Source organism: Trachymyrmex septentrionalis, unplaced genomic scaffold (genome assembly GCF_001594115.1).
Source record: "Trachymyrmex septentrionalis isolate Tsep2-gDNA-1 unplaced genomic scaffold, Tsep1.0 scaffold22, whole genome shotgun sequence".
In the NCBI taxonomy this organism is placed as follows: Eukaryota; Metazoa; Arthropoda; class Insecta; order Hymenoptera; family Formicidae; genus Trachymyrmex; species Trachymyrmex septentrionalis.
In genome coordinates, this window is record NW_017305375.1 from 1657986 (window position 1) to 1670673 (window position 12688).

Below are 12688 nucleotides of genomic sequence, written 5' to 3' on the forward strand. Positions count from 1 at the left end.
TTTTCATGGATAAATTGTTCTCATATCCATTCTAAATACAAATACATTATTTATATTATTATATTTTATTATATTATTATATTATGCTATTATTATTATACTTTATAATGACATAAATTATTATAATAAGATTAAAATAAAAATAATATGCTTTTTATTTCACTACACATAGTTTTAAGAGCTTTCAAACTCGAGATTCGGATTTTTAGATGATAATTTAACAAGTTTAGTGGTGCCTTAAATTATATAAAAGTTATTGAGGAAATAAAATTTTTGCGAACCGACGTTGTAAATCCGTGACGAAATTATACCGCACTCATGAGTACAGTCACAAATTTAGTTTTTTAATCTTTTGAATCTGGAAAATGTGAATTTCGTGTTTGAAGTGCATGCAGCTTGTTCGGAAATGAATGAAAGCATTTTGACGAAGTTACATGCGCTTCATCCACACGTCTACAAATAATTACGTCAAAGAGGCATAATTATGTCGAAGGGAACCAATCTTCCCTTCTATTCTCCGAGCTCATATACTGGCGGCGTCACGTCCCCGCTGTTCGTAACGCGGAACACGACGCGGTAGAAACGAGAAACGTAGGCTACTGAAAAGGGATAATGACGTATACCGCTCTAATTAACGTCAGCTTCAATCTCTTAACTTCAGTCGCAAACCACGTGATGACTCATTAACGTTATCTACTTATTGAGGTTTTTTTTTACACTGTACATATCAACAGACACGTATGTAAAAAAGTTTTAGCGTAAAGCTTTGAATGGGTAATAAAGTATATACAATATAATATAATATTATAAAACAAAACTGGAGTGTAAAAGATAACATTCTTACATCAATTTTTATAATTGCAGCTAATGCGGAAATGTTAAGTTCTTAATTAATTATATAAATTGTTTTTTCGTTAAAAAATTACAAATATACATATATTTCTGATACTTGAAATAAATGAACTATTGCAGATATAATTTTGATTGAGTTATGTTCTACTTTGGATCTGACACGTAATTGAGGAATTTAAGCGAATAATTTTTGAATATGATTTTTTTTATTGATTAATTATAAAAATAGATTACTATTTCGTTTTAACTTTATGCTCTTTAATTTTAGAAGAGAAAATTCAGAAATCTATATAGCAGCATTATCAATTTTTTATTTTTATTGTGTATCTAAAGAATACATTATTTTTATGTATTTATAGTTCTTTTTTTAAATATAATTATGATATCAAATAAATACGATTATAATGCTTGATATATCTATGAACTTCTTTCATTACGTTGCTGCTAGAATCTCCATTACAAAGAATAGTAAATCTTGGGCGGACAATAGACCGTCTATTCTTGTGCATTTTCTTCAGTCCTTTTATTCCAGCAACAAAGGGATTGCAAGTAGTTATTGCATTCAAATTGCACTAGGTAGGGAAACTCTTGACGCCGATCTCACTGGTGGTGTCTTTCTACTTTCTAAATATAAACTGATAAGGTAAAAAAAAATGACAGATACGAGAATCTATTCGCTATTACATGAAATTGATCGACAATGTCTTTGCGTTTTTCTTCCTTCATTCTTCACACTTTTTCCTCATTTTTTGACTTAATATATCAGCTTGGCTTCCTTGTTATCGAGAAAACTACTGTCATTTCGACAAGAAGTATAAGATAATTAACGAGTTGGCATTAATCTTCGTTTCGATGACTCTGTATCCTATTTATCTCGGCTTTTTCTATTTCCCACATTCTTTCTGTTATCCGTCACTCTCGGTAACGAAATAAATTTTGAAATGTTTTTAAAGTTGAACTCAATTTAATCCTCTTGTACACGTAGAAAGAGTTTTCAAAAATTAATAATGTACTCAGCGTTCTACATTAGGTAGATTTACTTTATATATAGAGTCTTTAGTGGTCAGTGTTAACGCGAACTTAGCTACCACAAGTTAGAATCTGCTAATATTTACATAGTGGTATAGGCTGATCACGTACGAGAATACACTACTTGACCCGTAGGCCACAGTAGTTTGCTTTGCTGTTGACTTCGGTTGAGCGTACTGCATGCTCAGCCGTATCTACTTCATCGTTAATGAAGGATCTGTACGCAAGTAATATGCCGCTTTATATGTTAGACAAGCCAGGTGTGCCACTCAGCGATGCCGTTTTTAAGAGAAGTTTCTCTCTTAAGTACTCTTCGTCCTTAACTACTTCGCTACTTTACTCTATGTCTGTGCAAAATTTAGAAGTACATGCAGCAGTGTCTGAGCAGTTATAGCTTTACATAACCAATATATGACGAGTACATCCATACCTATATTACGAATTCAATAAAATTTCTAGTCTCAATCTTTTCTAATGAGACTCGTGTTGAAATTGTAATAGAGTATGAATTATCCAATATTTAAATAGATAATTAACGTGATATGATAAGGTGAAAAATATATTACAGCATTACTGTAAATCAATACGAAAAACTCAGCAAATTTAATTAAATTTTCATGAAGAAGAGATGGCACGATTACACACCATACACATATACTAAAGTGGCTGTAGAATTACATTAACACTTATTGTTGCAGCAAAGGAGAATGTAAGGTATTGTGGCTGAAAGGATGCAGAAAGAAGACGAATATAACGGATTTCCGTTTTCAAAGGAAAATGAGCATTCTCAGTTACTTATGTATATATATATGTTATATATATATATGCGTGTATAGAGTTTTACTTATATAACACGCGCATATAAACTGCATAAGGCGCATATAAACGCCTTCTGCTTTTATCTCTCGGTATGTTTGCTACAAAGGCTGACTCGAGCGCTAAGTGAAGAACATTATCACTTGAATGCTGCGAGAGTTTGCGGCACGTTATAAGTTATAATAGTGTTAATGAAATTTCTATTATTCGCTTAAAATTGAAATTAAATTTTGGAACTTTTATATTATATTTAGATAAATATGTCTTTAATCAAATTAACATGCTTGGCCTGTCTATAAGCTAAGTCACCATTAAGCTAAGCCATCAGACAATTAAGGATTTCTTGTTAAAAAAAAAAATTAAAAAAAATTGTAATTGTTTGGGGAGACGCTATTAGTACTATTTGTGTCATTCTATCTTCATCATTCATTAGATGTACAACAAGGCTAGAATGATACAAATAGTGTCTCCCCGAACGCATCCTTAGACATACTCGTAAATATACTTGGAAACAAGGTACACACGTCTCGCTATAGATCTAAAAACCATGTGCTAATTTTTTGTCTGATTTTTTTTCGTTCGAACATGATAACTGTGAATCGTGTGGTTTCCACCAGCTGTTATACATCTTCAGAGGAACCGAAGGATGTTGGGTTGGTGTCGGTACCCAACGAGCTCTTGGTAATGCAGAAAGCGTGTCACTGCAACAAATCCGTACTCACTGCATTACGTGTCCCGAGTAAGTGCAACGGAGTGGTGCTTTCAAAGTGCTCGGGACTCCTTTAAGTTACCTGAACGATAAAGTTCTTTAGAAGTCACCATCAGCATCTTCGTCCCTGTCATGTCAAAAAGTATTCCCAAATTTCGAAGATTTCGATATCAAAGAAGTTACGGATAGTCCGGCGACGACTGTACGCTTTCAGTATAGAATCACGTTTGCGTATGATCAAATATTTGTACAATTTAATGTTTATATAGCATAATATAAAAAATATTGTTCTTAATTAGTAAGTTAAACTTCAGCATTAATATATAATAAAAATACAAAAGAATCTCATATTTAAAAAGAATTTTGCCATTCTTTTGATGGCATTGAAGTTTTGCTAACCTTTTGTGCGGCGATCCCATTTGGAATTATCTTCTTTTGTTTTGTAAATTGCTCACTCAATTTTCATAAAAATCGGTCTACGAGATAATTTGGTGATTTAATTTTTTAATTTTAAGATTGTGAAGCTAAAAAGCATTCAATCAAAAATGTTTAGAAATAGATCTTCCATAAATTGCTTTGTTGAAAAGCTCCAATCCTCAAAGGGTTAAATTTTGAAATTAAAAATTATATTGATATTAATTTTGAATAGCATGCGCGTAAATTACAATTTATATGAACTTTATATGCATTAACTGTATAAATAATAATTATGTAATTACGATATGTATTTCCTTTGCCAATGTAACGTATCACTGATTACCATAACAGAGAAGATTTTCGCTTACTCATCGTTTGCACATATGTGTGTATTTAGATGAGATCGAACGTCATTTTGATGGGATCAATCGTCATCCCGAAGGGATTAAGCGCTACTCTGTAAGCTCGCGTTTCCATGTTGGATTAAATTTGTACGTTAGGCAAATATGAAGCAATTATTATAAAATAAATTGCTATTGTTTCGAGCATGAAAGAGAAAACATAATAAATATGCTTGAAATAAATTTTTAATAAATAAGGATTAGACATGATATAATTATATGAAAATTATATTGGTCTCATATCTCACGTATAAATTGATAAAGTTTCATTATTGAAGAATCAGTAATTTATTTTTCTCTCTGTCGTTTATATTTTTTAATTATTATACCTAAAGAATGGAATCAATATCATATGTTAATATGATTAAGAATTTGAGATTTTAAACGTCTCTCTGAATTTGTAATACATATAGATATGTGTAATATTAAATTTTAGATTAAAAATTCTATTAAACTTTCTTCTCGGAATTAAATGATAAATATTACTTTATGCCGCTAAAACTTAATGTAGGACAATTTTTTATTTCTTCTGATTCATATGATTGAACTATCGATGTCTCGATAGTTGTTTCTCAAAACGAAAAATTATTAAGATAAAAAAATAAGTTTAGTATTTTGCACATTTCATGCTCGCTCATAAGCAAACATTTTGAAGTGTTTTACTTCCTTTGGGAAAGGAAAATGCGCATAATTTCCACGAAAAACTGGTAGAGATATCGAACCGACTTTGCGAAGTCCCCGAAATTGCAAGATTCTATCTTGACAAGAATGTATCTCGCGTCGGCAATAGAGAAACGGTTTAAGTCGCACCTCCGTTTTCTCTGCGAGGATCTTGAACAAGGAAGGCACAAGAAGAAGTAGCCGGAGGATACTCTTAACGGAACAGTAAATTGCTTGGAAACTACTGTACTATTTACGGACAGCGTTTCTTCCTATGGACGACGTGATCGATTTCGAAACTCGGCGTTACACACAATCGAAATCGTAAATTTCGAGAAATTGAAAGACTTATACATCATGATCTTTGAATGCAAGAAATATTTTTATTGTGAATGGTACATATTAGACAATTTTTCTTTAAAAGTTTCGAACAACCAGATGTCCTTATCGACAATCTGAATCTAGAATTTCTCGATGGAATCAGAAAACTGTTTTGCCTTACACAAATCAACTCGACCAAAACGTAATCTGATTAGCGACTTATACATTTGACATACATCTCTTGGAGTTGAAAATTTAGTAAACAATTAAGAGTTTTTTGAAGTTGCACGCGTAACTAGTACTGGAAATTAATTTCTTTTTTCTTTGTAAAATAGTGCAAAATTTGTACACTAGCAGAGTTTACATTATATATCATTATTAATAATAGACATTTTTCTCATTAATGATGCAATTAAATTAATTCCTTCGGTCTTTCATCCAATTTGCAATGATCAATGTCGCATAATATTGGATGTTAACATTATCTGCATATTGTTTGACGAAAATTAACCAATTCATTCATGATATCAGATTTGGTTAATTCTCTTCCCCCTTTCCGCACCTCTTATTATAGCTTTAAATATATATTGCGTATATTGTAATCATTTATAGTAAATTTAATATTCATAATATTTTCCTGACTTTGATATTTTACGCATAATGTTATCAGGATGTAATTAATACATCTCTTTCAATAAAAAATATCAATTAAACGAACAAAAGACACACGTATCGAAAGATTGTAAAAATCGTTTTTAGATAACATGTTATCTTTAATTAGAATTCAATTTGCGACAAGGTAATTACACGTTACAAGTATTATTCTTCATACTATGTCGAAATTGATTAACTAATTTCTATTTTTATGAAAAAATTTACAACTAGGTACATATTCTTTTTTCAATTTCGACAACATCAACGAGAACGTCTTCTTACCAGAAATGTCGAACATACTTGTGGCACGACGTTTATTTAGCGAAGTGCACCTTCTCTTTAGTTCTCACCTCTCCCTAGAGCCCTCTTTATCCTTGCTTGCCGGTAGCACCATCGTATCTGATATAGTCGTATCCACTTTTACCTTATAAAAGTATATACTAGATCGATATCGTCCGTCGTCGATGGAACAACGTTGTCCTGCAATAGCCATTTCAGTTCCATCGGGATGTCCCGAAGCAGCGTCGCTGTCGTGCTTTGACTCTCGTCAGATAATACCACTCAAAAACGTACGCGAAGGTATATAGTGCTTTAGAAAAAGAGAAGAGTGTGTGAAGTCAACTTCATTGTAATATAAACTTTGTCAATATTATCATGCTGTATTACATATACATGGCACGTTTACACAGGAACTAATTTCAAGTAGACTTTAATAGAATATTAATCTGAAGCTCTCATTTGAATACTTATTGGCACATGCATATGTGAAAACGTTTCCATACACAGACGCATCATTTAATTAAATTACATATTTGAAAATATATATTTGAGAAATAATACGGATGAGAGAAGATAATATAACGTAAATTAATGTCTGATATAGAAATATCTGTAATTATATTAGTGTCATTACACTGCCATTAATTTAAGTTAATCTTGTCCAAGTTAATCTATTTTATATAACGCGGATCTCTGTAATTATTTTATGTTCCTTCGTATTAAAAGCGACTCTTTTCTGATTTTCTTTCATTAATATCCGCAATTTCACTCGACTTTCTCAAATGCTTTCTTTTAAAAGTGATGACTAATAATTTCGCGCAAGTTCTTCTAGACAGTGTGTCTAATAGAAAGGAAAAATAAAATTTTATTTCTTTTATTTGTAAAGTTCGATAACTATTTTCTCCTTCAGAACGAGATATATTTGTAAAAGGTCTCTATGCGAATACAATATAAAACATTTTTACTGAATGTACATTAAAATTTAGTATACATAATTCTTATGGAAATTTATATTGAAATTTCTGTATTTTCAGATTTATAGAATAAATGTCCTGCAGAAAGTAAAGTTAATTTACATCAAAAATTTATATTAAATATGTTAAACTATTTCAACGCGCGTGTTAATTGTCTAACATTGCGATATTTTATAATTTAATTTCGACGAACTTTATTTCTATGAACACTTTTCGGTATGTTACGCTTGTGGAAACGCGATATTTCAGAATCTAATTCTGACGAGCTTTATTTCCGTGAATAATTTCCGGCATTTCGGTATGCTTTCAGGAAATGCGAGAGTAGTCAAGTTTTCGTCAAGGACCACCACACACACTGTATAGATACTTGCCGTCCTGTTACTATGTGCGGTGAAGTACGCGTCCCGGAAGACCATCTTGACGTAAGTAATTACCCGATAAGTTCCCTAAGTCGAGTTAAACCGTGCAATAAATATCGGAGCCAGTCAAAGGAATAGTTGGGCATTGGTACAGGTATTTTGGGCATTGGGGAATCACGTGGAATTTATGAATTATTTATTTGTTGTTTACGATATAAAATAGTCAAAAATTCATGATTATATTTTAGCAAAAATTCTATTTTGTAAATTTCAAATAATATTCGTTTTAATATAGAATTTTTGTTGAAAATTCCATGTTGAAAATTAGAAAAGATATGTCCATTTAAATTCTTATTAAAGAATAATCGATTGAAAATCTGTGCTAATGAATCTACAATATAATTTATGAAAGAAAGATAGAAATATGCTTTTAGAGTATTTTGCATTTTATTGCTCTGTTTACTATACACTTTGTAACCTTATTGTAATTTTGTAACCATTAAGTTTGGAAAAATATCCTATCTATTTAAATTATTGTATTATGCACAAAAAAGTTAATTATATTGAAAGTATATGTTATCTAAAATTTTCATAATTATACTTTGATGTTGAATTTTTTGAAATAGAATTTGAAATCTGCATAGTAAATTTTGATTTATTTTGCATAATTTGCGTTAAGTGGATAATTCTTGTAATTATCCATCTAATATAAATGACTATATGTTATACTAAATTTATAATAAAAAGGAATTTATATTTAACGTTAATGATAAAGAACGAATAATCATTCAATTAAAGATTAAATTTAAATTTAATTAATTAAATTAAATTATAACGAAATATCAAAATTAGACTAATGCGATTAACATAAAACTTGACATATATTAAAAAATTGAACATTTTTATTATTTATTATTAAGTATATACATACAGTGTATTTTTAACGTCAGATCCTTCTTCAATTCAGTATTTTTAATATTAGATTTTTAATAACATTAAAATTTATTATAATTATATTCGGGATATTCTCGATTTACTAAATCTGATTTACTAAATATTAAGAATCAAAGAATATATCTTTAAAAAATTAAAGAATTTAAATTATTAAAACATTATAATGACATTACAACGATATATACAGATTATATTAGTAATTATGATTACTGTAATTGAATCTATTCATTTATAATTACCCGCAAATATTAATTACAAACTTATTGCTGATAATATATAAAGTAAAATTTAATTGATAAAAAATTTACTTTTTTTGTGTGAGATGACGGATTATATTCTCCACGGAGATCTCTATATATTTTTTCAAGTAGATCACGTATATCGAAATGAGAGATCACGTATATCGATAAATATGATATTTTATTGACACTTTATCTTGATCGATTACTAAGACTCGTACTAAGGAGATATGCTTTAACGACAGCACCCTGAAAATGAGAGAAGCGCTAATTGATGAGTGGCCCTGAGAGGCGAATTGGTGTCAGATAACTTATTAGAGCGTCATCACCCTTGTCGTTGACGATATTTGCTGACGGCGTAAAATTATTTACCTCCTCGCCGAAGGTGTCTTGACGGTAATGCGATTCCGCTCCGGTTCGTCAGCGTTAATGTTTTCGGATACTTCGTTGCTTATAGGATGCAATCTTCTTTAGAATATTTTGTGTGTCTGACACTCATTACGATGAGCAATGTTGCTTATAATTTCATTTTATGTCAATGTAAAATTCTTCAAAAGATATGAGATTTTTCCATTTTTGATTAATAATTATTTTTTCCAAATTGAAAATTATTTAATTTCTTTGAAGTAACAATAATTCTATGTCTATTTACTGTACATCTTTTTATGTTTTCCTCAAATGTGCACATTTATAGGTTTGCAGAACGTGTAATGCGACGGGACATAATTGTGGAATAGCTAAAGGAAGTAAAGCTGGTCCGGGAATCGACGGTGCCGATTTTGTCTTTTATGTATCCGCCATGCAGACTGAAAGATGTCACAAGGGCTTAACAGTAGCCTACGCTGCTCATTGTCAACAGGAAGCAGCCTTGGATCGGTAAATTCAAATTTAATTAGTCGATGAAAACAATCTTTAACAATTTTATAAACTGTATAAATTTAACTAGTGCTATAATATTTTTAATAAAAGTTTCGCACACTATTGCCATTAACATTGTCGTTAATAATAAAATAAAAAGTATTATTGAGTTAGCAACGTGAATTTAGTTTTAGATATTTTTATATTTGAGAACGTCGTTAATAATGCATTAATACATTGAACAAGTGCGCGTCATGATTGAAACATGCGCAATTTTAGCTATTTGTATAAACGGAAGGGTAGAGACGAAGGCAAACACCATCTGGCATGAATATATTTCATGAGAACGTCGGATTAAATATTTGACAAGATTTATAAGAGAGATTGTTTGTACGAAGCGAGCGATTTAACAATGGCGGATTCTCATATTAATAATTTTAATTAAAACGATATTTTATTTTGTGTGTTTATACACAACAAATTATTTCTAAGCAGTAAACGTCTTGTTTATTTAAATTTATCTTTATTTTAAATTGTTCTATTTTATTTCTATATACATACAGTAGTTGCTACAGTTCTATTAAAATAATATTATACGTAATAATAAGATATAATATACTCTCTAAATTCTTTAGAATGGAATCTCACTCTGAAGAGTGGAATTCGAAGTAAAATCTTACTTTTAAAGATTGAAAATTCTGCCACTCTTTTTCAAGAGTAGCAGAATTTTTACTCTTTGGAGTGAGATTCTACTCCAAAGAATTTAAAGAGTAAAGAACAAATAATTTATTTATCTTGGTTAAATCTTAATTACCATAATTATAGATTATTCATATTATACGAGTCGTTCGAAATCGAGGAAATATTTTCCAGGACCGAATTTATAATCGAAAATTGCAGAAGCAAAACTCGACGTGATTTGACGTCTAACTTTGACTCTATCGAAACGTGAACGCATATTGAGTAGATTAAATTTGTCTGTCAAGTACATACGTCGCGCACGTCGTACCACGGTCGATGTAAATGGCGTTGCGCGAATTTTATTATTCTCACGACGTCTGATCGTGATAGATCGACGATATTCGTGCGTTACCGCTTGCTTATGGAAAAATCCTTAAAATATTCGAGCGTGAAAAAATATTTTACGTAACATACAGCATTTGCACAGCTTTAATATTAATTTAAATATTCTTTGCGAAAATTCTGCATTTATGTCTATGCAAATTTATTCTCTCATTAATCATATATTTATCTTGCAAACATCTTAATGAACTCTTGTATTTTCCAAGGAAATAATAATAGAAGAACTGATACGCCACATTACAAGACTCAATAATTAAAATAAAAACGAAAGAAGATTTCGCGGTTGCTGAAGCGAACTAAATTGCTTTTAGGCCGATAGCTGGTCATGCCAATCTATGCCCGGGAAGCATCAGCACGAAACCACAGGAGTTGGAAACGTTGCTCAGCACCGTTAAACACGAGATCCTGCACGCTTTAGGATTTTCTGTGAGCTTATACGCTTTCTATAGAGACGAGAATGGTGAGCCCAGGACGCCTAGAAGAAGCGATACTGGAAAACCACCCCTTAATGAAAAGTACGTTGTGCTCTTTGTACATCTTACGTTAAGATTCCTTTATTACTAAGCATGAAAGACGCGCAAATTATATTAGTTCGTTCATTGAGTATGAAATTAAATTAGGTCGATGAATAATTTCTCGAATACTAAGATATATTGTCAATTAAATTTTACTACAAATACGAGCATTGTTAAAAAATGTTTAATATTCTTAGAATATTATGTCACACTCTTTACAATCAATTAACTTTTTGTGGGCTGATGCTCTCGTTTGGCGTCACTCCTTTTTATTTTATAAATTGCACGTTCAAATTTTATAAAACTTGGTCTAATCTGAATGCTTTTTCGAATTCAATGTAACAAAAATTCAAATTAGCCGCTTTAATATAGCGAATAGAATTTAAAAAAAAAATGATTTTATTATCGTAAAACTCGGTTTTAAAGAGTTTTTAATTGAAAAATATAACATCAAGTTTTGCTATATTTGAAGCTAATCAGTAGATATTTAGTTAACGCACCCGACTTCCAAACTGACTTTCAAATTCTGATTATGAATCTTGTGAAACTGGATCTTCCTTTTATTATCCTTTTGAAATTCGATATTTTAGATTTCATTCAAACTCAGAAATATAAAAAATCTTCTGAAACCCAAGTTTCACGATAATTAGATCAGGTTTTTGAAATTTGAATTTTAGAATTCTGAGACTAGAATCGAATTCAACGACCTCGAAAGTTTTTAGAAAGTAATAGATTTTCCTTAAGTTACTTTGTTAGAAAGTTCTAATCTTCTAAAGGGTTAAATAACATAAATTTACAGTACATAAATTTCTACCAACGAACAAAGCTTAGCGCAAAGTTAACGTTAACGATTTCTTAAACTGAAACTACAATGCTATATAGATAATATTTAAGCATAAAAAAATAATATTGTTATTGATCAAACTCTTGAAATATGTATTTCGCGAGACATTTTTTTATTTATCAGTACAATTTTCAATTGATTAAAATGCAATGAATTTATCTCTTTGATAAGTAAATATTTATTACATTCTATTTTTTAAAAATAAATAAATGCTCTTTTTTCATAAATTTTTACACTCAATTGTGCTGAAGATATTACTTTACTTTCGTATAATGAGAAGGAGAAAAAAAAAATACTGATACTTTGATTTGTTCGTCATCTCATCACTCGACTACGATGCGTTAGCCATTTTTCTCTTTCCTGCTCTTGCGATTGTCTGACGATGTATCTGCCTTTAAAATTGGAAAATTCCTGTTCTATACGAGTCGACGGACCGTAACGAACTGGCTTCCGGCGTTGGCAGATGCGAGCTCTTTCCTATACGATCTTTCTTCACGTACCCTTCTATCTGTTTCCCCGTCTTCCATCCGTTACTTTTCCTACTATCGTACTTACTTCTCATGTTCTCTTCTAAACTCTCTTTCTCAATTCGCTATCCCGCTCGGTCTGTCCGCCAAGTGGCAAAAATCGACGACTTTCCACTCCGAATCATGAAATTCCAGCAACAGATCCATTCCGGCATTCCGGACTATAATAGATTTTAAGAATGACTTTGGCGTTCTTT

At 30.8% G+C, this 12688-nt stretch overlaps 1 protein-coding gene across 1 annotated transcript in view; it reads left to right on the forward strand.

The window, feature by feature from the left end:
- LOC108748251 (leishmanolysin-like peptidase) overlaps positions 1–12688 on the forward strand; it is a 282732-nt gene that overhangs the window by 265683 nt on the left and 4361 nt on the right. The window contains exons 5-7 of the mRNA XM_018486286.1: positions 7423–7534; positions 9359–9540; positions 10917–11120. Of these exons, the coding sequence (XP_018341788.1) occupies positions 7423–7534; positions 9359–9540; positions 10917–11120 (498 nt within the window). The remainder of the gene's footprint in view (positions 1–7422; positions 7535–9358; positions 9541–10916; positions 11121–12688) is intronic.